Source organism: Silurus aristotelis (assembly GCF_946808225.1).
Source record: "Silurus aristotelis genome assembly, chromosome: 17".
Classification (NCBI taxonomy): domain Eukaryota; kingdom Metazoa; phylum Chordata; class Actinopteri; order Siluriformes; family Siluridae; genus Silurus; species Silurus aristotelis.
The window spans coordinates 15,836,159-15,861,202 of record NC_139590.1 but is presented as its reverse complement, the minus strand read 5'-3'; the positions used below and the strand labels follow the sequence as shown (position 1 = coordinate 15,861,202).

The window sequence follows — 25,044 nt, the reverse complement described above, 5'->3', positions numbered from 1 at the left end:
ATTCCTAAAGGAACAAGTCATTTTCATCATCAAAATCAGTTCATCCAACAAACTACATCAATCACATAAATGACACTATATGGACAGAACTTTGTGGACACCTGACTATAAGATTCGTGTGTGCTTTCTGAACGTCCGATTCTATAGTCCGTTCCCGTTTCCTGCTATAAAATCCTCCACCCTTTCGAGAAGATCTTGTGGAGTTTTGTGCTCGTTCAGCCACAAGAGTGTTAGTGAAGTCAGGGAACTGATGTAGGGTGAGGAGACCTGGGATGCCATAAACCATAAACAAAATAAAAACGGTTTCTGCCATCAAACAGGAGATCAAGCGTAATTAGGAACACTTATTATCTCATGATCGCCATTATGCTGACATGGTTTGTATGAAACGGGGCCTGGACAGCACATGTGGAAGCTCAAACAAAGCCAGACATCAAGGAATGAACCTTTTACACGCACACGCACACACACATGCTCTTTTGGTCTCCTTAATGGAAGCCACTGTCCCTGACATGGCAGCTGGAATGCAAGTTGATGTACGTGATGACAGTCTATTGATTTAAGATACGCGGCCCCCATTCTGATGAAAGTTGCCCCCACTGAAAGGAGTCGCTTCACAGATGCGGCGGGCTTCGCGAGAAACAGAAAAATGAGCCTTTGTTAGCTGCCGGCGTGAAACGTGGCATGATCTAAAGAACGACAAGTTTCAATCATGACGCATGTGACTAGTGATTTATTGGGAAGTTCGAAGTCTGATCCTGGGTAATGCGAGATAAAGGGGGGTGGGGGTTTGACTGGAGGGCCTGGAATGAATACACATTTATCTCAGTGAACCTTGCAGGCTCTCGTTCCAAACCTCTGTCACATATCCTCAGCAAAACCTGCCAAACGCTAAAATGGGTAATGATGTAAGAAGAAGAAAATATACATGTATAGCAGTCAATGAAGAGATAAACGATGAGGAAATGCCAAGCAGTTCTGATAGAAGAAACATGGGGGGGTACATATTTATTCTAGTCTATAAACACAGCAGGCAGTGGATCGCCACACACACACACACACACACACACAAATTCAGTGGCTCAGACATAAGTGTGTCGCATGACTTTTTGTTCATAAACACTTTTTTTATATTATACAATTCAAATTTGCTTTTTTTGTAATAATAAAATTTTAAATTTTAAAACATGTATTTGAAAACATTATATATATATATATATATATATATATATATATATATATATATATATATATATATATATATATATATATTTGAACACCCTGCTATTTTGCAAGTTCTCCCACTTACAAATCATGGAGGGGTCTGAAATTGTCATCGTAGGTGCATGTCCACTGTGAGAGACATAATCTAAAAAATAAAATCCAGAAATCACAATATATGATTTTTAAACTATTTATTTGTATGATACAGCTGCAAATAAGTATTTGAACACCTGTCTATCAGCTAGAATTCTGACCCTCAAAGACCTGTTAGTCTGCCTTTAAAATGTCCACCTCCACTACATTTATTATCCTAAATTAAATGCACCTGTGTGAGGTCGTTAGCTGCATAAAGACACCTGTCCACCCCATACAATCAGTAAGAATCCAACCACTAACATGGCCAAGACCAAAGAGCTGTCCAAAGACACTAGAGACAAAATTGTACACGTCCACAAGGCTGGAAAGGGCTACGGGAAAATTGCCAAGCAGCTTGGTGAAAAAAGGTATTCTGTTGGAGCAATCATTAGAAAATGGAAGAAGCTAAACATGACTGTCAATCTCCCTCGGACTGGGGTTCCATGCAAGATCTCACCTCGTGGGGTCTCAATGATCCTAAGGAAGGTGAGAAATCAGCCCAGAACTACACGGGAGGAGCTGGTCAATGACCTGAAAAGAGCTGGGACCACCGTTCCCAAGGTTGGTAATACACTAAGATGTCATGGTTTGAAATCATGCATGGCACGGAAGGTTCCCCTGCTTAAACCAGCATATGTCCAGGCACGTCTTAAGTTTGCCAATGACCATTTGGATGATCCAGAGGAGTCATGGGAGAAAGTCATGTGGTCAGATGAGACCAAAATAGAACTTTTGGGTCATAATTCCACTAAACGTGTTTGGAGGAAGAAGAATGATGAGTAGCTTCCCAAGAACACCATCCCTACTGTGAAGCATGGGGGTGGAAGCATCATGCTTTGGAGGTGTTTTTCTGCACATGGGACAGGGTGACTGCACTGTATTAAGGAGAGGATGACCGGGGCCATGTATTGCGAGATTTTGAGGAACAACCTCCTTCTCTCAGTTAGAGCAATAAAGATTGGTCGAGGCTGGGTCTTCCAACATGACAATGACCCGAAGCACACAGCCAGGATAACCAAGGAGTGGCTCTGTAAGAAGCATATCAAGGAATCTCCTCTACACCTGACAGCATGGGTGGATTTATTAAATAACTTTATGATTTGATCACTGAGTAAAAAAAGACCCAAATAAAATGCATGAAAGAGCGAATCTGCTGTGCATCTAAGCAGGAATGTAAATGATACTCTCTCATATACAGTAGTTGGGATGGTTGATGAGAACGTAACATGGTAAAAAATACATCTATGTAAAACAATGTGTTGTATCTTTCTAAGTCTTTTGTGCTGTCATATCGAATCCTGCAGGATTTATGTGTAGCATGATTTATTTGATGTAAAAGAGTTCTATACTGATACTGTGCTACATCTATAGAGATTCAGCAGGGGATTCCCTACTTTCAAACACATGTAATAAACTCTAACTAAATAGCCCAGTTCTTTGTTTAGGTCAGTAACCTTTTGTGGACAAGTATATGAAATATGTTGCATTGTTTTGAAAAGATGCCCCCCCCCCCCCAAGAAAAATGAAAGATATTGCCAAAATACGGGGAAAGAAATGAAGAAAGAGGATGCGGCCAACAAAGTCTGTCGCATCGGAACATCAAATAGAACTGGGGCACCGCCCAGGCCCGCTTAGCTCACCTGACAAAACTGCCACAACATGAGGACAGGCGGGAGGATGTGTGTGTGTGTGTGTGTTTGAAAAGGGCAGCCTAAACCAACAGAATAGGTGAACCTAATTTCCAATGACAGAGAACTCCTTCATGCTTGAAAAGCTGCTGAGTTTAATTATTAAAGAGAAGTCTTTGCTCTGCAGGGCACGGCGTGCTTTTTGAAGCCCTTATAAAATTCGACCCCGCTGACAGACTGCAGCCTTACCTGCACCGCTGCCGTCGAATCCAGAACGTGCAGAATCTCATTAAAGCATAACTCAAAGCTGACTTCTCTTTCTTTTCTGGCCACTGTTGATCGCCAAGGCACAATGTACTCTTTGTCCCAGCCACGTTTTGTACACGCGGGACATCTAAATCTGTCTGTGCGGTGCTGTGGGGCAAAAGTCACTCACGGTGGCTCGTGTCTGGGTGCCGTACTCTGCCTCCATCTTGGCCAGCCGCTGGTTGGTGTCCTCCAGCAGCTCCTGGATGTTATCTGTGTGCTTCTTCTGCAGCTCAAACTTCTCTTGCTCCAGCTGCGCTATAGCAGTGTGCAGCTATCAGTAAAGAGAAGCATACTGGTTAGACGAAATCCATAAGCTTCATCAAGCTAACATTTCAGATCCCACACTTCCTCATCATTTCCCTTGCTGACACTGGTAATGAGCACAATAACCCTGGACGCCTGCTCTAAATTTGCGTAACCTTCGAGTCCTAGGAGTGACACGTATTACATACTATCTTCAGTAGTGCTTAGCTTGTGTGATTGAACAAATTAATCATCCTTACAAGATTCTACACAACTATAACATCCAGTGATAATTATTTTATATCACCTGTCAAGGTTCCCATTTAAAAAGGAAGTCTGCAATCTATCTCACTCAAACATATGACAAAAGACCAGCCTTTCTGCTCCTCAATGAATTACCGACCAGACTCGTGGGGCATTCTCGCCTCCTGTCAAAGTTATAGGAGGGTGTTTCATGTGCATTCCTGTGAAATAACATGGAATTTATTAAAGTATGTTCCACTAAAAATTCCACCATCCAGCTGAGTTTTAGTGATCGCTCCTGCTGATATTCAGTTCTTGTTGTGCAGCTGCTAATATTGCTTTTCTCCTTAAACCAGAAACGATGGAAATACTCATTTGCCTTTTTTTTATTAGGTTATCAGTTCTGAATAATGAAATTAGTTAATATTTTATTTAGTCAGTAGCCCCAATATCATACAAGCCTAGGAGTACTGTCCACTAGGAAAAAAAATAGAATTTACTGACTGTCTGCCAAAAAACAGACTTAAAACAGAATTAAAATACAATAGACAAATAATAATAAAAATGTTATATATATATATACACACACACACACACATCACACACACACACACACTCTGTATACCCAAACCTGTTCTGGCATGACAATGCCCTTGTGCATAATCTGAAATCCATGAAGACATAGGTTACATGGTTTGGAGTAAAAGATCTTGAGTGGCCTGCTATAGAGCTCTGACCTCAACCCTACTGAACACCTTTGGGATGAATTGTAGCGCTGGCTGTGTACGTTAGTGCAATGGTGTTTAGTAAACTAAACACCATTGTGGCTGAATGAGCACAAAACTCAACAACCACACTCCAAAATCTCCAAAAAGTGGAGTAGAACAATTTCCAGGGAGAGTGGAGTTTATTACAACCGCAAATAGGGATTAATGTGGAATGGGATTTTTAATAAATGCACATTACAATTCTTAGGGTCAAGTGTCCAAAAACGTTTGTCTATATGGTGTTAAAATATAGAGAGACAATCAGATGAAAAACTTTAGAGGAGCTGGAAAAAGAAAACCTTCTGGAAACCCTGATCATTTTACTGTGTTAAATACTCAGGTTCAAATCAAATCAGCTTTTTTCATATTAACTGATTTTTATCTGCAAAATTCATTAGTTACAACAATAAATGGATATGTATTTATGAATATTTATTATATTCATAGATAGTCACAATATTTATAACATGAGTGCATTTATAGCTGTTAAAACTAATTTATTACAAAAGGTTAGTTACAAAAAGGGAAAATTTATGTTGTTACCACAGTCCCACACTTCCTATTTCTTATCTCCTTAACGTAATGAGCCGCTGATTCGCTTACACCAACCTTGCCTATCAGACAACCACAGTGGTGGACGGTAACAAGGTAAATGCAATACGTTACTGTACCTAAGTAGCTTTTACACGCTTCTGTACTTTACTGAAGTATTTCCGTTTGGGGAGACATTAACTTCACTACAAGTCAAATACAGTGGTGTGAAAAAAAACCTCCAATGTGGTTGAATTACAACAATTCTGCATAGACGAGTGGACCAAAATTCCTTCACAGACTCATAGCAAGTGACCGCAGACGCTTGATTGTAGTTGCTGCTTCTAAAGGTGGTCTAACCAGTTATTAGGTTTAGGGGGCAAACACTTTTTTACACAGGGCCATGTAGTTTTGGAATTTGTTTATAATAAAATAATAATATAAAAACCTTCATTTAAAAACTGCATGCTGTGTTCACTTGTGTTATCTTTTACTTATATTTAAATTAGTTTGATGATCTGAAACATTAAAGTGTGAAAAAACACGCAAAAAAATGAGAAATCAGGAAGGGGGCAAACACTTTTTCACACCACTGTATCTTACTTTACTACATTTTGTGAAATCTGTCGTTCGTTTTTATTTATGAGTGGATGACAACTTAACTGGTCAATCACACAGCAAGCATGGTCGAGCGTGCATACTTTTGAACCTGCAAATGATCCAAAACGCGGCTGCATGACTTGTGTTCAATTGTAAATGTTTTGATTGCCGCTTGGTAGTATCTCCTTATCACCAACATACAGATCAACTTCAGTTGAACAACAAGCAAAACAGTTTAAAAGTAATAAATGATGGCAAAAAACTCATGACTCATGTCATTTTTTTTTTTTTATACTTGAAAAAGAAGGTTTTGGGCTCATTTTGATAGATATCAATTAGTTTTTGACTTATTAATACCATTCTATTAATACATTGGTGTGCTAAAAGTAGCATTAGTGTCTTTTTACCTGATCTAAAAATGATTATAGGAACATTACAGCCATAATAAATTACAATACTTTGGATACTTAAGTACATTTGAAGACAAATACGTTTGTACTTTTACTCGCATGAAAGTTTAAAGGAAGGTTTTAAGTCTGTCTCTACTTTAACTCAAGTACATGGATTGTGTACTTCGTCCCCCACTGGACACCAGCAACCAAAGCACAAAATCCAGCAATATGGATTGTGGCAGCGAAGGTGGGCCGAGCATCGGCTGTGGGTGGAGTAAAGACAAGCAAACCAGCAGGTAACCCGTGATAAGTTTCATCTGTGGCTTGTTACAGCCAGTCTACTCAACCTTGCCTTTTTTGTGCTTTCAGGTGTTTGGGCTGTAACCAATAAGAAGGAGCAAAAGAAAGCAGACCAGCTCTAAGCAGAGAACAAACAGTGAAAAAGTGTGTTTAGAGTTCATGAATAAAAAGAGCACTTGTCTCTCTTTCTCCACACCCTTATAATGTGCATGTATTTTTCGAAAAAGCTGCTCCTGCACAGGGTAAAACATGCCAGAAGGAAAGACCTACAGTGCCTATAGTGATCTACAGTGACTGACAGGAGATTTCCCTCTTCCCTCCTTTCTTGGAAGCTTGCTGCATTTTGACACCATCGGTTCCTACACGTGTTCTCTCGTGTCACTCAGGGGCAGAAACAACCTGCAGCACTAAACACGCTGTCCACACCTACAGCAACATCTTGTGGGTTTTAATCAGGGCCATCCCTTTTTCCAATATTAATGATTATATTGTTAATATATAGAATTTTTATAATGATAAACTGTGTATTCTGCAGCTGTCCTGAAAACAAAACGGATAAACTGTACATCTGCTGCTAAGCAGTGAACAGAACTTCAATCACACAAACATCAAGCAACAGAAAAAGAGCTGGAAAACATACAGGGTGTTGTTTTTCCCCCTCCACAGTTAATACATAGTAACTCAGAAGATGCCTTCTCCTCTGCCTTAAACTTAAAGAGAAGGCCTCGAGTTCTGCCTCAAAGTAAAAAAAATAATAAATAAAATACAAAGAGCTCCACAAGCTGAACCGAAGGCATTTGAGCCTAGCTGTACCTTCTTCTCCCATTCGTTTTTCATAGAGTCAGCACTTTGATCCGACAATTTCTTTAACTCTGCGATCTGCTTGTCTTTGCTCTGGCGGATGACCTGGGATTCACGAAGCAAGCTTTGAACTGTGGGGAAGAGGAGGAGTATAGAGAGAGTGAAAAAGAAACAAAATAAATAGTAGACCTGGCCGCAGGGCATCCCTCAGTCTACTTTCTTACTTTTCAATCTGAGGTTCTAACCCTCCACAACTATTTTCACCATTACTTCTACATTTGTGTCCCCCTCTTACCTTTTTTCTCCAGTGCTTTCACTGCCTCGTCGGCTTCTTTCTGCTTGGACCGGTGCAAGTACTTCAGCTCCTCGATCTCGCCATTCTTACGATGTAAAATCTGCAACATAAGAGTGACCTTTGAGTAGCTTCGAACACTACTAGCTCTTATTTTCGAGCTTTAAATGCTGTTTGTTTCATGCATATTTTATTGGATTGCATTTTTCTTCAGTAGCAGGCCAACTCTGAGAGAACTTGTAAAACCTGCCCACATAAACCCAACTGTTGCCAATTAGATATCTGTGTCTCTCATTGTCTCTAAAACTGAGATTAGTTTCAATGGCTTTCTCCTATAAAGTGATCTAGAGCTACCTTAATTGAATTCTTTTGAACCAATAAATCATTATTATTGTACAGTATATCAAAGGCAAAACACCATATATAACGAATCTTCAGTTTAAAAGCTTCTTTACAGTCCTCCAACTATTCATTTGTGATGTCTGAGTGTGTACTTGATAGCGTTTTGTGGAACAAGAAAAAAGATATTCTGTGTATTCTGGCACTTCTCTGTATATAGTTATTATCTTTAATCTTATCATAAGCCAAAACTGGGACGAAAGGTCTTATGAATGCTGCATTATTCCCTCTGGGGAAAGTTTATTGTACTCTTGTGAAACATTGCCATCTATTTCTTTTACAAGTTTAATTACTGTTTATTTCTGACAGGAAAAAAGTGAAACCTTGCTGATCATTGTTATATTACATACTGGTAGGTATATGGTAAGTGTTGAAATAAAAGGTATGCAGTGTTTCCAAGTAAGGACTGGTACATACTTTGATAATGGATTTTATTTTCATAATGGATGACCATTGCTGTTTCAGTCCGGATGCAATAATAAAATACATTCTTATGTAAAAAATAAGTAATGCATACTTTGCAAACATTCGTATATAAACACATAAGTGCTTATTGTGGAAAATTCCTCAAAAAGGAGGTAAAGCCAATAAGTCAGAAATGAACAGCATAGTATTTGCATAAACTTCGTACAAATCAAAGACGAAGAAAACCATCTTCGTCACTTGGCAGCCTAATCACCTAATTACTCAACACTTATCTACGGTATATAAAAGGTTGAGCATGATGTCATACTGTATTTAGATATAGATCTTAGCATCAGGTAGTACCACATGACTGGAATGTTTTTTGTTTATCAAGTAGAAAGGGTGTTACCCTATGCTATTATCTGTATGGGTTTAATGACTTGAATATATATCTCGAACAGTAGTAGGCATTGCCTGAAATTATATGCTTATTATTTAATTATGTATACGCATCACAATGCTGAAACATCCAGATGTAGAAATAGCAGCACTGTCAGAGGCTCATTTTAGGAAGAGTTTCCACTTTAGAAATGACACTTTCATATATTTTAGAGTAGTCAATGTGCAGCTTTTATAACAGTACAGATTTACTGTCCTTTAAAAATACCTCAACATACAGCATTATTGTCTAAAATGCTGGCAACTAAAGAGAATATGCCTTAAGTTATAACAGCTGCATGTCATGTAACCATGCAAATCATGCATCATGTTCATGTTTTTGTCTGCTCGACAAAACTGTACAAATATTGTGTATCTTGTATTAGCAGTTCAAATTTGGTGCTTTGAGTACAATTCTCTCATGACTACTGGATGTTCAACATGGCACCTCATGGCAAAGAACTCTCTGAGGATTTGAGAATTAGAATTGTTGCTCTCCACAAAGATGCCGAGGCTACAAGAAGGTCAGTAAGGCCTGAAACTGCGTTACAGTACAGTGGCCATGGTCATACAGAGGATTTGCAAGACGAGTTCCGTTCAGAACAGGCCTCGCAGGGGTCGATCAAAGACATTGAGTCCTTGTGCTGTAAGTCAGGTGCAGAATCTGCTTCAAAAACAGACGCATGGGTGCTGCCAGTATTGCTTTAGAGGTTCCAGAAGAGGAAGGTCCGCTTGTCAGTGCTCAGGTTTGCATGGCCGTCGTCCCAGAGGAACCCTCTTCTGAAGCTGGCTCACAAGAAAGCCCACAAACAGTTTGCTGAAGACAACCTGTCCAAGAGCATGAATTACTGGAACCATGTCCTGTGGTCTGATGAGACTGAGATGAGCTTGTTTGGCTCAGATAGTATCCAGCATGTGTGGCAACACTCTGGTGAAAAGAGAAAATTGTGTCTTGCCTACAGTCAAGCATGGTGGTGGTAGCACCATGGTCTGGGCAAGAGTGCTGCTGGTACTGGGGAGCTGCGGTTCATTGACGGAAACATGGATTCCAACATGTACTGTGACATTCTGAAGCGGGAACATGATGCCCTCCCTTCAGAAACTGGGCAGAACAGCAGTTTTCCAACATGAAAATACTGCCAAGATGAAAACTGCCTTGCTGAAGGGGTTGCCAAGTATGTCTCCAGACCTGAACGCTATTGAGCACCTGTGGAGGTCTCCTGTGGAGAAGCACCATGTGTCTAACATCCAGCAGCTCCATGATGTCATTATGGATGAATGGAAGAGGATCTCAGAACAACCTGTACAGCTCTAGTGATTTTCATGCCCAGGAGGATTAAGGCAGTGCTAGATAACACTGGTGCTCACACAAAATAATGACACTTTGGACAAAGTTTTGACATGTTTACTTAGGGTGTATTCACTTTTGTTGCCAACTATTTAGACAATAATTGCTGTGTGTTAAGTTATTTTCAGAGGACAGTAAATCTACACTGTTATATAAGCTGCACATTGCACTCTAAAGTATATCCAAGTTTAATTTCTCTAGTATTGTCTCTTCAGAAGAATATACTAAATTAGTTGCCAGGTAGTCAGGAATTTCTAAGTAATTGCCTAATGCTTTTAAGAGTTTCCAGCATGCACAGGATGTCCTTGCCATATTTAGAGTTTGTATTTTTAATTTTAATTGTTTAACTTTTTTTAAATCACATGTTTAGTCTGGTCCCAACTGGATGTGAGATTAGCACAGGCCTCAAGCATTTCAGATTAGAGTTGCCAGAAAAACAAAAAACAAGCTAAAAACATATTCCCTTTCATCTAAGGTGGTGGTCAAGAGGGGGGTCCATTTGTTAATTTTGATTTGGCCATTTGTTCTTCTGATGCACGACTCCCCGCAGGATTTGGGGTTTCAGTTCAAAGCTGTGCAACTGGTGTCCCAGCAGTCCTGAGCGTGCTTCTAAAGCAAGAAGGAGCGGGCAGTAATCGAAACCCAGCAGGCTGCTGAGTGAGGGGTGAGAGAACAAGAGACACCCACCGGCAAGGACAAGACAAGCTCTCGATGTGGATGTTGTCTTCAAGTTTGTATACCGTTTGCAGCAAAAGTCGCACCTGAGCAAATATTGACATCCTCCCCGAAGGGCTTTGATGCAGATCTAAAGCTCTATTCACTTGTTCATGCTCTACAGCTGCGTACGGAACCGAACACAAATTCATTCCGGATTTAATGCAAGGAGCCATGAGAATAATTAGTGCGTATGGAGTCCATGGAAAGCTATTGAGGTTTTTACACACTGGAGGGGAAAACTCACACCAACCAGTCTTCAAAGGGCTTTTTTTTTACCTCAGTAATAAGGAGGAAATGCAATGGAGCTTCTAATTTAAAATGTGCTTTCTAGGGTCCAGCCTTCACATCCCTTTTCTCTCATGTTCACTAATAAAGGAGGGTGTTAGGGCAGGAGAGGAGAGAGAGTGGACAAAAAAAGTATGGGGGGGGGAAGAATAGGGTACATTTCTGGAGAGGTGCGCTTTCCTTGAAACACTGACTTCTGATTTAAACAGGAAAAAGCATCCCCTAAAAGTTATTATTTTCACACTATGAGGAGGATGGGGGGGGGGGGGGGTCATAGTGCCCATCATTGGATTATTTGGCCTGTTTTAGTCCTCAGAAGTGCACTCTGCTGCTAAGCTTGTCATCCTGAGAGATGAAAGCCCCTGGATGAGACAGAATGGGAGAGGGAGAGAAGGGTAAAGAGAAGTTCATGAAGCATTTAGGGACACATGTAATTTTCTAATCGCCTTCTTAAGAGAGAGCATTTCAGGCGGCACATGGGAAAGTCATGACGGGGCGGGAGAGTCCGGCGCCTGCTTTTTGGGAGATGTGCTGCTTTTAGGCAGCGCCATTTCACGCTTTTAGTGCATCTTTTGTGTGTGCGCGCGTGTGTGTGTGTGTAAAGAGACGCCAAGCCGCCTGTGACTTTTCTCTCTTTATGAGGGGTATATGGACTTTTAAACAGACATGTCTTTAGCAAGAAATAGAAATAGGATCGACTTTCAACTCTCAGGATTAAATTTAGCAACAGGTGCACCTGCATAGCTACTTATTATTAGTCAGCAATTATGACAGAATGCGAGTGTTACCTATACACACTAAGACCTCTTACTTCTGCCCTAATAGCTGAGCTATAATTAAAATAATCCAGTTTTTTTAATTACCCAATTTTTTTAGTCATTAATTACAAACACATGGGATTAAGATTTGCATCTTTGTTTCATTCAGACAAACGTCTTTTGTATTTATTATTAATTTCTGGCTGCACTGGAGGTTTTTTTTTAATCTAGAAACATTGCACAGTGGATACCAATCAAGAGAAAATCTTTCAATCTGGGTTTTATTGATTATGTAAGAGAGAGACTTATTTGTATTTTATTTGTAAATCTTAGATTCCGGTATAATTAGATATGAAATTGAGTGAGACAAAGTGATGGTCGGTCTGGTTTCAGCGCCAGAAATTCCTGAATATAGCAGCCTGGTGTCAGCCCAGTTTTAACGTTTTTGTGTACCAGCCACGTGATAAGAAAATTAGTGATACTTAACCACAGTAATTATGTTTTCACTGTAGGTTTATTACCTCATGACATCATTTTTGACTATCAAACTTCACTGATTTATCTAAACTTTTTTTCCTCCACCCTGCTAACAAACTAAATTAGCAAAAAAAGTGTTTTTGGTAGTTGTTCTTAATGGCAAATCATAAACCTACAAACAACAACCAAAAAATAACTAAGTCAAATATATTAGCTGGTGAATTCTTAACTCTTAAACGGCTCTGACGGTACTTTCTGTCATTCAAATGGACACTTTACACAGCAATGGCTTTTTCTATGTACATTACATTTAACCCATTGATGCCATTTGAAACACATGGACCTCACAATAATCAACGAATGATTCATCAGGAAGCTGATAAAAAAGTTTTAAATACACCCTGCCAAAGATTATGCCAAGAATCTTAAATTGTCTTTGAGATAAAAGCAAGTTACAGGGTTTATCATTAAAATGCATCACTATCATGAGGCGCTGAGAGTGAGCCAGTGCAATGGGCAAACCAAACGGAGGTGTTAGGGGAAAGACGAGCAAACGACAGGAAATAGAGAAAAACCTTCTGAACATCAGCGTCGTGTCTCTGCTGGAGCTTCAGCTTTTCCTCCTGGTACTTGGCCTCCAGAACTTTGGTTTTCATTTCAGTCTGGGAGGGAAAAATATAGCACACAAATCAATGTTTAAACTCCTTTTGTAGAGTAAAAAAAAACACTACTGGGACTGATCACGGAACATGAATGAGATGTGCATTTTCGATTACTTTGACATTTTTGAGTAAATGAGTGTTCAAAAACGAGAGCTTTTCATCATGCAATAACCATATTGATGCACCCTACAAAATGTATCTCAGTACAGATTGGGTTTTATTTTAAAAAAATTCTAACTTTTATTTTTTAAGTCGTTACCTAAAATGCGTTACAATAATCCTCTAGCCGTTTTGTACAATGATCTGGCCACTGAGCTGTTCCTCAACTTCTCAACTTCCTCAACTCACTTATAGAGCATTTTGTGCTTATTATTTAGAAGCATACTTGTTTGTTGAGCTATTGAGGTATGAGGTAAACCTATTTAATTCAAATTTGCACCCCTATTTGTTAAGAAAAAATAATATATAAAAAAATTAAATCACGGACCACACCCATACACAAACACAATTATGCTACATACACCGCATTTTGAAGAACCTCTGGTCTACAATGTTTGTGTCCTCGATAAAACCTTGCAGCAGTAATACTTAGGCTAATATTCTGATTACTCTGTTGTTGTTCTGACTCAAGTAAAATAAAAACCAGAACAGAATATCTGAAGGCAAAATCTTGGCTTCCTGACTTGGCATCAATGAATAGATGGTTAATAGAAAGCACTCGGAACAGACGAAGCCATTGAAAAGAGAAAAATCAAAATTCAACTCCCAGAGCTATTGAAAATGTACATCAAGCAGGAGAGTAATGCTAAGAAATGGAGAAAACAAATCACAACTATTTTCAGGAGCTCTTGACAATGTACACAATAATACATTATTACATTACATTAGTAAAGTCAGGTACTGATATAGGAAAAGGAGGTCTGTGTTGCAGTCCATGTTCACCATCCCAAAGGTGTTCAATAGGGTTGAGGTTAGCGCTCTATAGCAGGCCACTCAAGATCTTCCACTCCAAGCCATGTAAACAGTATCGGAAAAATTGCTTCCTCACCCAAAGTCCCAATACTTTTCGAATTCATATCAATTGTTTTATTTATCAACACTCACTTTTATGGTGGCACGTAATTTCCCAGGGGGGGATGAGTTCCCATTAAACAGAATCACGGAGGAGGAAATGCCAGCCACACAAATATTCCGAGCGATCCATCGTAGGCATTTTCTCATTCATATTATAGAAAAAAAAAACATCAAAAGTTTTGTAACTCGTATGAATTTTTTTTTTATATTTGCTCAAGTGAAATTCATCTCAACAATGAGCAAATCAGCCACAATGTTGTTTCCTGGCACAAGAAGCCATTAAGAGAACAAACAAAAGAGAGCAGACCATCTGTTCACTAAGCCTGAGCTGGTTTTGCTCAGAATGTGGAAAGGTAAGATGGAAAAAAAAAAGATACAACTCTGTGGAAATACCACAAAGTGAGGAATCAATGTTCATTAGCAATTCAATCCACCTTTTTTTTTTCTTTTGCTTAAAACTCAGCTTCGGCTCAGAAGAAGCAACGTGCCTGGCTAGTTCTGCTTGCGCTGTAGCGCTCATGTCAATAACAGTGCTAGAGTGAAGAAAGGCCAAGAGAGGAGTAATTAAGTTCCTCTCAGCCAGGCCTTGTAATTCAGCTCGATGTCTCTGGGATCAAAAGTTCAACGCTTTTCTGAGGCGAGTTGCAACGCGGCTTCTCCGAGGCCTTTCAGGACGGCGAACCCATACAGGTCTGTATTATCATGCAGAGGTGTGTGCGGTCTCTTGTACTTTCATACGTATACACATTAATTCAGGTCCTAGCTAAGCAGAACTGGGTGGGGCTGTTTCTCACTCCCTCACAGAGACGCACACTTTGTACATCCTTCTGCTGTGTCTCTCAACAACACGGCCGCCAGGCATTCCTGATGTGGCATGTTTGATCTGGCAAGTGCGGCACTTTTGAATAGCGCCTCCCTCGCCCCGGGCTGAGCAGGGACTCCGATCATTCATCGGACAGCCACTGCCTTATCAGATCTTCCCTAGGGCACAGAATGGCGCAAAAAAAAAAAAGAGAGAAAGGTTTACTGTAGATGAAAGCTTGCATTGTTCTTTGACAGAAAATGGTATGTGCTGTATAAACGTAATTAGCACTGAGAACCAAACAATGTGTGTGAACAATCTTCGATTTTACCATAATGCATACTAATCGAAAATATTACACACAAACCAAATAAAACTCACAATATGGAAGCTTTATAGTGATGCTGCTGAGTGTTTTTCTTTGCTATTATGGGTGTATCTGAAACAAACAGGAAGGCCTTCTTATGAAAGATCCACTCATCAGTTTTTAAAGCTGTTTATATCCCATAATCCTTTTCATCATTTACAGAAGCAGCCAGAGCTGCCCAAGCCTGGCTCAAGAAGAGAAATATATATACATTCTTGATATTTACATTGACTACAGAACATCAACACAGAAAATGTTTTTTTATTTTTTTATTTTTACTGGTATTCATTGTAGCCGAACTGTATTTAAGGGTAAGCCCTTTGCCAAGATGCACACTGGAATCTTGACAACAACATGATGTATGCTAACTTTAAGCCTGTCTCGAACTGATACCTTTGTCTTTCGCTACCATCTAAGGCTCTGTCCTTTAAAAACAACGCATGATCCAGAAAACGTGTCACATTGAAATGAGTGCAATGTGAGTATGTGACAGAATGTAAATTAATTTCATATTTTCGGATAAAACACACACACACACACACACACACACACACACACACACACACACACACACACTTCTTTTTACATGCTTATCGTTTAATGTGATGCTTTGAATATAATGAAACGTTCCTTTTAATGGCTATAAAAAAAAAATCATGAGAGTTGAAAGAGCAATCAAGGGAAGAAAAAAAAAAAAAAAAAGAAAAGAAAAAAAGACAAAGAAATTGGGGTTAGAGTTTCCAACAACAGCCAGCCTATATAATGTAGAGACTCTGCCATGTATAAAATGATAAAGTAATAATAAACAGTTGAATTAGTTCAAGCTGAATTAAGATTTGACAATTTATTCAAATAAGCAATGATAATTCTTCGCCTATATTTGTAAACTCATCACCGTTCACACTGTAGCAGTATGTCAGAGGGTTGTTGAACGAGTGAAGCTACCTTTCCAATGTAATTGCAGCAATTATCCCTTATAATAGCCCATCATGATTTAATTAATATAGTTAACCTCATGAATTGCTCAACACACCCACCAATACACACACACACACACACACACACACACACACACACACACACACACACACACACCTTTTCAGCTGTCTAGCAGGAAATCATCTCTTGCTGAGGAGTAAACATCTGGCACTATGATAGCACAGATTACACAGATTACAGGTTAGGGAGTGTTAATTGAGCTATTCGGCTTACTTCTAAGAAGCCGGCTCACCTTACACTGTAATCTGCCACCGTCTTTACATCAGATAAAATCACACAGCGCACTGATTTCCAATGTGAGGATACAAGGGAGGCGGCAAAACATCAAATATTAACTGTCCCGTACGTATCTTTTGTCGGGCGTGCTTCATACGCGCTCACCCGATCAACAAATAATCACTGAGTGAAAGTCGGAATGCTCATAAAAGCATATTGATGTTTGAAAGAAAAAAGAAAAAAAAGGAAGATAATCGTTCATTGATAAGGGTGTCTACAAAATGCTGTGAATAAACAGTATAAGGGCCATAGTTCTTATTTGTTTTGGGAATTAAATTTAAAAAAATAATGAATCTCAATCCGAGTGCCACCAAACAACACTGCTGGGCCCATCAGCAAGGCCCCTTAACCCTCAAGTGCTCAGGTGTATAAATGAGAACTTTTTAAGTTGCTCAGGATGAGGGTGTCTGCCTAATGCCATAAATGTACAGTAGATGTAAGGAGAGCAAGCTGGGATATGCGAAGAACAACATTTCACTGTGCTGTAATGTATATGTGACAAATAAAGGCTATTCTGAATAAATTCTAAACACTATCGGTCGCATTTTAGCGAAGTTAAAAATAACAAAACATGGCACGTGGTTATATAAAAAAAGACAATCAAAATATAACTAATCCTCCGCAATGTGCCAATAAATTAGACTGTTTTCAATTAACTATCTTTTGGTATATTTAAAGACAAAAGGGTAATAACTCTGTCTACAATTGTTAAGATCACAAAACTCTCACTGGCCAATCAGTAAAGAAATTGGTTTTACAAATGTGCTTTCTGAGCCATTTAATACACCATGATTTAAATCTTTATATTCCATCATTCTTTACCGAACTTCACGATTATTTGTACCTGTTGAATGTCCAAAAATACTCAACTTTATTGAACGCTCGCACACTATATTCTCTTGTGCTCTTGTGCACAAAACCAGCTCCATGAAGATATGGTTTACATGGGTTGGCATGGAAGATCTCGAATAAAGATCTCTGAACTCGAACCTATTGAACACTTTCGGAATAAATGACTGGAATAAGTGACTGCACCCCAGGCCTCCTCAGACCTGACATCAGTACTGACACCGTTGTGGCTGAATGATCACAAGTCTCCACAAGCACACTTCAAAATCTAAAAGTTATTGTATTATTATAACAGCAAAATGGGAGTAAATGTGGAATGCTTAAAAAGCATATAGAAATTAGGAATAAGCATATACAAATCATATGGTCCGGTATCCAGAATTTTTTTCCCCATACAGCATCATGTCCACAATACAAGTCATTACTAACAATATAAATGCTGTAAAGATTTTACTAACTATATATTTATATATAAACTAATATTTCTTTCTCTTGAACTTCGTAAGTCCAAACAAAACCAAACAACAAAAACATTCTTCATTCTAAAACCAGAAACCTGAAGATTCTCCTAATATTGTCTGACACCAGAGACTTCAATTATATAAATATCTATTTAAACAAAAAAGTCTATTTCAAAATGCAATTTTTGAAACCATGTCCCTGTGTATGAGATATAAAAATGCATTAATACTGTATATAGCTCTGATGTCAGAGATGCTGTTGTAGATGATCAGTTAACACCTTCTGACCAATCAGATTTAGGGATTCAACAGCGCTGTGGTTTAAAGTTCAGTATTGTATTTCTTTCCACTGAAGATGATTTCAGTCGGGGCCAGTTACAAAGGGAACTACAAACTAATATATTCTGGCTAGACGGTTAAAGAAGGTCTTTATGAGGTGTTGTTCGGTTTGCTTGCAAGAGGATTTCAGAAACCTGCGTTAGACATGTACTGCATTTGTGCCTTTTTAATTATACTTAGACCGCTTGGCAACCTGAGTGTAGTGAATTATGTGTTTGAATGTAGTTTTTTCCGTATTTGCACTGAAAATCGATTGTCCTTGTAGCCGAGATCCCTATTACCTTGGGATGATAATTAAGACAAAAATATCACTTTACTGTTATTCCAAGACACCCAACACCTCTCTCTCTCTCACTCATATTTTATATATATATATATATATATATATATATATATATATATATATATATATATATATATATACACACACACACACACACACACACACACACACACACACACACACACACACACACACACACACTGACAGAAAGTGTGCATGTGATGCAAGTTGGCATCTGTATCACAATGCAACGTTTTTAACATATCTGCATCAGTTAAAACCTATTTATTTATATATAATTATTAGTAGATGTCATCATGTTTTTTCCATTGCAATTAATCGCATTGTGTTGAATCAAATCGAAATCGTATCGCAATTGTATCGGAAATAGGGGCGAATCATATCGCATTGCTTCAATAGCTGCTTCATATGTAATCTTTAATGCATTGTATCGTTGGCTGTACATCGAGATGTGACTCGCATCTGCCTTAGTTATGGACATGCAAATCCCTAGTCAAAAACAGCATTCTCCAATCTGATTGGTCAAAGAAAGCTATGTTATTTTTGTATAACAGATGGCTTGGACAAGAGTTTTGCTTTAAAATATATTATTATGCATATAGATTATGCACCAACACAGTTTTTCTAGTTATAACTTGTACACAAGGACTTTTATGGCAGACTTTCCACATACTCTAACACTAATAATAAACAACTTATTCTTATTTCGGCTTTTCCCATTAGGGGTTGCCACAGTGAATCATCCGTCTTTATACCCCACTGTCCTCTACATCTGCCTACTACCTGCATATCTTCCTTCACCACATCCATAAACCTCCTCCTTGGTCTTCCTATTTACCTCCTTCCTGGTGGCTCCATCCTCAACATTCTCCTACCGATATACCTCATGTCCGTCCGCTGCACATGTCCAAACCATCTCAATCTCGCCTCCCTCACCTTGTCTCCATAACGTCCTACATGCGCTGTCCCACTGATAAACTTGTTTGTAATCCTATCCATCCTCATCACTCCCAACAAAAACCTCAACATCTTCAGCTCTGCTACCTCCAGCTCCACCTCCTGTCTTTTACTCAATGCCACTGTCTCTAAACCATACAACATCGTAGGTCTCACCACAGTCCTATAAATTTTCCCCTTCACTCTCATGCTGATACTCTTCTATCACAAATCACTCCTGCCACTCTTCTCCACCCACTCCACCCTGCCTGCACTCTTTTCTTCACTTCTCTAACACACTCTCCATTACTTTGCACTGTTGATCCCAGTTACTTAAACTCATCCACCTTCTCCACATCTTCTCCCTGCAACCACACCACACCTCTGCCCTTCCTCTCATTCACACACATGTACTCTGTCTTACTCCTACTGACTTTCATTGCCCTTCTCTCCAGCACGTACCTCCACCTCTCCAGGCTCTTCTCATCCTGCTCCCACCACAAATAACAATATCATCCACAAACATCATAGTCCATGGAGACTCCTGTCTGACCTCATCCGTCAACCTGTAAATTCACCACTGAAAACAACAAAGGGCTCAGAGCCGATCCTTGATGCAGTCCCGCCTCCACATTGACCCAGTCTGTCGTTCCTACTGCACGCTTCACTGCTGTCACACTGTCCTCATACATAACACTAATGAAAGTAAAAAGAACTGAATCTTTTTTTCCAAGATTACATTTTCCAATTTCTTAGTAACATGACAACCTGAGATAATTTTTTTTGAGAGAATTGTTTATTAATATATTGAAATATTTGCCAATTGATAAGGCATAAGCAGAATTACACCATGCAGCTCTTATGATTAGACTCAAATAATTCACTTCAATGATAAACAGTTAAACACTCCATACATGAAAGTGTCCAAAAGGCACTTTATTACATACAAGTCCACTTTCGATATAGAATTGCTACCGTTTATCTAATTAATCTACTGATTCAACGTCTGACCGATAGCTGTCTCATCCCCTGCCAAAACCAGCCACAGTAAAGAGGTAATGACACTAGTGCGTGATTCAAACGGACTACATACTACATGTGGGAAAGATGCCTAAACCACAGCCACACAACACACTCAGATTAGATTCTCATTACCGGCTTAAATCACTTATGGCTGCAAACACACACACATACACAGGCGTGTTACGAGGTGTGAGATTAAGAGGATGATGAGCTAAAAAAGTCGAGCTGTGCGGTTCTCACGAGAACCTGCTCTAGCGAAACCTGCACTTAGCCACCTTAATCTGCCCTACTTTCGAGAAGCCTTGGAAGGCAGCCTTGCATGTTTTCTGATTTCTGCTCATGCCTTTTATCTTGTGCGACCAGAGAGACCACAGGAGACTTGTCTGAGGAGAAGATTGCGCCGAGTGAAGCCACGCATTCAAACAGTTCCTGCTGGCGCAGACGCTAACATGGGCGGTGTGGTGCTTTCTTTTGGTGGTGGTGGTGGTGGTGTTTGTAACGCCTCCAAAAGACACCTTTCAAGCAAAGTTTGTCAAACTACATCAATGGCGGATTGAAGAAAACTCTTTCTCTTACAGTCGTCGAGGCGTGCGACAACTGCTCGTCTGTTCAGTCATGTTCGCAGAGATGCCGCAACATTCTTAGGGAAGAAACAGAATGGGTTGGGGTGGAGGAGAGATGAAGGCACTTTGATGGAAGGATGAGAGAGGGGAAAAAGACAGAACGGCATCGAGCAGCTGTTGAGGCTTTTACGCAGTTCCTTGGGGAGTGTTTGCAAAACACGCACATTTATAGCTCTGCGTCTTGAACTCAGTTCGGCTTTTAGAGATAAAGCCTTAGTAACAGGTCTATGTTTGGATTTTTTGCAAAAGGGAAAAAAGAAAACAAGTATCTGATTGGGTTTACCTATTTGCTAGGCATGATGTGACATCTCTGCTGTGTGGGGAAAAAACCCAGGAATAAACACTTGAATAGAGCATTTGATGGGTCTTGGCAGTTACATGAGTGATGTGAAAACAGAACATGATGCACAATAAATCTTTTCAAATGCATGTAGCATTCCTTATGCACCTTAATACTAGAACCATTAGGGACACTTCTCAGCATGCCATGGCTGCCATGATCTAATTTCTACAAGCTGAAGTGTTAAATTGCAATTTAGGGCAAGTACAAGCAGCTTCCTCGTCAAAGACAATGCATCTGTTCTTAAGACATATCGCATTTTTGAGGTCAGTGGTTTTTGTTGTTGTTTTTTTCTTTCTTTCTTTCAACATTCCCAAGTGCCTAAATCCATGCATGGTGCTGCTCGTGACATTCAATGGCCACTCCAGGGGTTTAATGAGATTTGTTATAGACTTTCTCTGCCAAAAAATTTGTGTTTTTTACAAAATATATGTAAATCTCTACCATTCATGACAGGCTTCAGTTAAAAAATAAAAATAAAAAATGTCAATATATTCCCTGTACACACACCACTGCGAACATGAACCGATTCATGCAATACATCTATAAAAAAGAAATATATCAGTTGCAAGAGAATAAAGCAACATCATCTCAACTCCACAAAACTATATACATCATCCATAAACATGTCCTTATAGTAACAGATCATACACAGGGACACTGTAGACACTCCACATTAGAGGTGCTCACACCTTTTTGTCTTGCGAGGTACTTTTAAAATGCCCAAGATCCATCCATCCATCCATCCATTCATCCAAATAAAATTATCACATACACATTTAGTGTACAGAGTGACATATAGTAAAATGCTTTTTACGACTGTCTAACTTGTAAACCTGAAAAAGAAATACAATATAAAGTAAAAAACAAAAAAAAAATTAAAGAGTAAAGTAAAAATAAATAAAATAAAGTATATTTAAATATAATCTGACTATAAAGTATGAAAAGGTTAATAATAATTATATAAAAAAAATTATTTATATATATATATATACAAACATTAATTAAACAGAGGTGATTAATCTATCCATCTATCCATCCATCCATCAATCCGAGCTGTCAATCTATTAAGATATTCTATCGCAATTAATTGCATGATTGTCATAAGTTAAGTACAATGTTTGATCTCTTGACTCACAGCTTTCTGTGGTCTCTGGAATACAGAGACAATATCTATTTATTATAATATATGGTTGATGTTTAATGTGGTGGAAATTTCAGAAGCCCTTTGAACATTTATCTAAATGAATCCTAATAATAATCCTAATGAACAGATTACTGTTAATCCCAGAAGGACGTTTACATCACAACTCACAGGAAAAATGTTTCTGAGTGGGTTCCTGAGGGCTACATTTCATAAATCAATCAATTTAATACAACTAAACAGCCAGAGAGCATTTCTTCCTTCTTGAATTAATCTTCCTATCATTATTATTTCCATTCCAGAAATGTAGAAATCACTCAAACCTTGAACATTAATAATACAGAAAATACTTGAGAACAAATAAATGACACCATAAATGAACAAAAATGTTGAGAACTCAATCATTGCCATGCACCACACGTTTCGATGTAAATTAAATGATGAGACTAGAAAAAATCCCAGACGCACTGGTACATTTCAAAACAGTGATGTCCAGGTTTAAAACGCTATGGACAAATTTTTGTGGACACCTGAACATAAGATTTATTTGTGCTTTTTGAACATTCCATTTCAGTCCTCATTTACTGTTATAATAACCTCCACTGTTCTGGCAAGATGTGTTCCAATTCATCCCAAAAGTGCTCATTTGTGTTGAGGTCAGATCTCTGTAGCAGACCACTCAAGATCTTCCACTCAACCCCATGCAAACCATATCTTCATGGAGATGGCATTGTGGACAGAAGCATTGTCATGCTGGAACAGCTCTGGGTCTGCTTGATCATATGAAGGGAAGATTTTAAGAAGCCGCATCCAAAGACACCCTATACCATTGTGTGTCTCCGAGTTTGTAGTGAAAGTTTGGAGAAGAACCACATATGATTGAAAAAGTCAGATGCTCTTTTGTTCATATAGTGTATTACAGCCACTATTCACACTTTTAAAGCTGCTATATTATGTTGAGGCATTGGTGTATTTTTTCTAACTGTCTAAGAAACACAAGCCAAGTGATCTTTACTCTGAAAATATTATTATCAGCCGTGTCTCTCATTTCACACTCCATTCTCAGCTCACCACAGCATTTATAATCAGAACCATGGAGTACATTAATATTTATTATTCTACAGCCCGCTGAATTCTCCAATGCAATCTGTCAGAAGGTTTTTTTTTTTTTCTATAACAGTATGGTTCTGACAGTAGTTTTGCTGCAGGATACAACGTTTATTTTAATGCACTCAAAGAGGCAATTATTTAGCAATTTTTGGAAAGAGTGTCCAGTGTGAGCACTGCAGCAGTAAAGGTAAACTCTAAAGGATGGCCTTCAAAATTGATTTTTGTATAACATAAAAAATTGTTTTGTCTGATTGTCAAAAAAATAAATAAATAAATAAATAAATAAAAATTAATGATATATATATATATATATATATATATATATATATATATATATATATATATATATATATATATATATATATATATATATATATATATATATATATGTGTGTGTGTGTGTGTGTGTGTGAGTGTGTGTGAGTGTGTGTGTGTGTGTGTTTGTGCATGTGAATGTACAGAATAAATAAAATAAATGGATAAAATATATTAAATGTTTTCGTTTAATAATCAGGCATGTACTTAAAAAAAATTTAATAAAAAAACATTTAAAATCCTGTAATAACACTCACTGTCTAAGTTTTAAAAAAAACAAAAACAAATCATAATCACCTAAATACTGAAACTACTAACTACTACAAAACGCTTTCTTTTTGACCAAATTTAATTCTTTAAGTATGTGTGTCACTGTATCAATGACCCAATCATTAGAGGCAAAATATTATAACCAGAAATGGTTTAGTGGCTACAGTAACATTTACTTTGGACTTATTTATACATATGACCCAACCTACTACTATGCAGCAATAACGTTAATAAAAATAAGTGTAAAACCATTTAGCTGGCAGCTATTATCTGAAAAAGCGTCTAAATCGCTGCCGATTGAAATTTGAAACCAAGAAATTATCCACTAAGATAAAACAATCCACTTTTTTCTGCGGTTTACTAGCTGATATATGAGTACAGAGGTGTGGTAAAAAACTACATTCTTTTAAAATGTAAATCCCATAAGGCCACAAACAAGAGACAGTGACAAGAGACAGTAATTCACAAATCCCTTTTAAATCACACACTACATGAAGAAAAAAAAAAAGGTATTGGGACACCTGACATTTTCAGCTATATGTGGTTCATCCCCAAAGTTGGAAGTAGTCACTTCTCTGGGATGCCTTTTAATGGCATTACATTTTCCTCTTTACCTGAACTAGGAGACCCAAACCTGTTCAAGCCTGTCAACGCCCCTGTGCCCAGAGTCAGCTCCAGGAAAATACGGTTTACATGGCCTGCTATAAAGATGTGACTTCAAACCTAGTGAGCACTTTTAGGATAAATTAGAACACTGACTGCACCCCAGACATCCTCATCCAACATCATTGCCTGACTTTACTAACAACCGTATGGCTGAATTACCATCAATCCGCACAAGCACACTGCAAAATCTAG

The 25,044-nt window shown here is 38.5% G+C and overlaps 2 protein-coding genes across 14 annotated transcripts in view; both read right to left on the bottom strand.

Moving 5' to 3' along the window:
* LOC310739668 (protein HID1-like) overlaps positions 1–25,044 on the bottom strand; it is a 484,702-nt gene that overhangs the window by 75,203 nt on the left and 384,455 nt on the right. The gene's annotated exons all lie outside the window — the stretch shown is intronic.
* cep112 (centrosomal protein 112) overlaps positions 1–25,044 on the bottom strand; it is a 138,605-nt gene that overhangs the window by 77,445 nt on the left and 36,116 nt on the right. For 11 of the 12 annotated variants that reach the window (XM_083565802.1, XM_083565807.1, XM_083565798.1 and 8 more), the window contains 4 exons: positions 12,868–12,954; positions 7,469–7,568; positions 7,186–7,304; positions 3,424–3,567 (listed from right to left, as the gene is read on the bottom strand). In XM_083565802.1, the coding sequence (XP_083421928.1) occupies positions 3,424–3,567; positions 7,186–7,304; positions 7,469–7,568; positions 12,868–12,954 (450 nt within the window). The remainder of the gene's footprint in view (positions 1–3,423; positions 3,568–7,185; positions 7,305–7,468; positions 7,569–12,867; positions 12,955–25,044) is intronic. The other variant, XM_083565800.1, reaches the window with a different exon arrangement.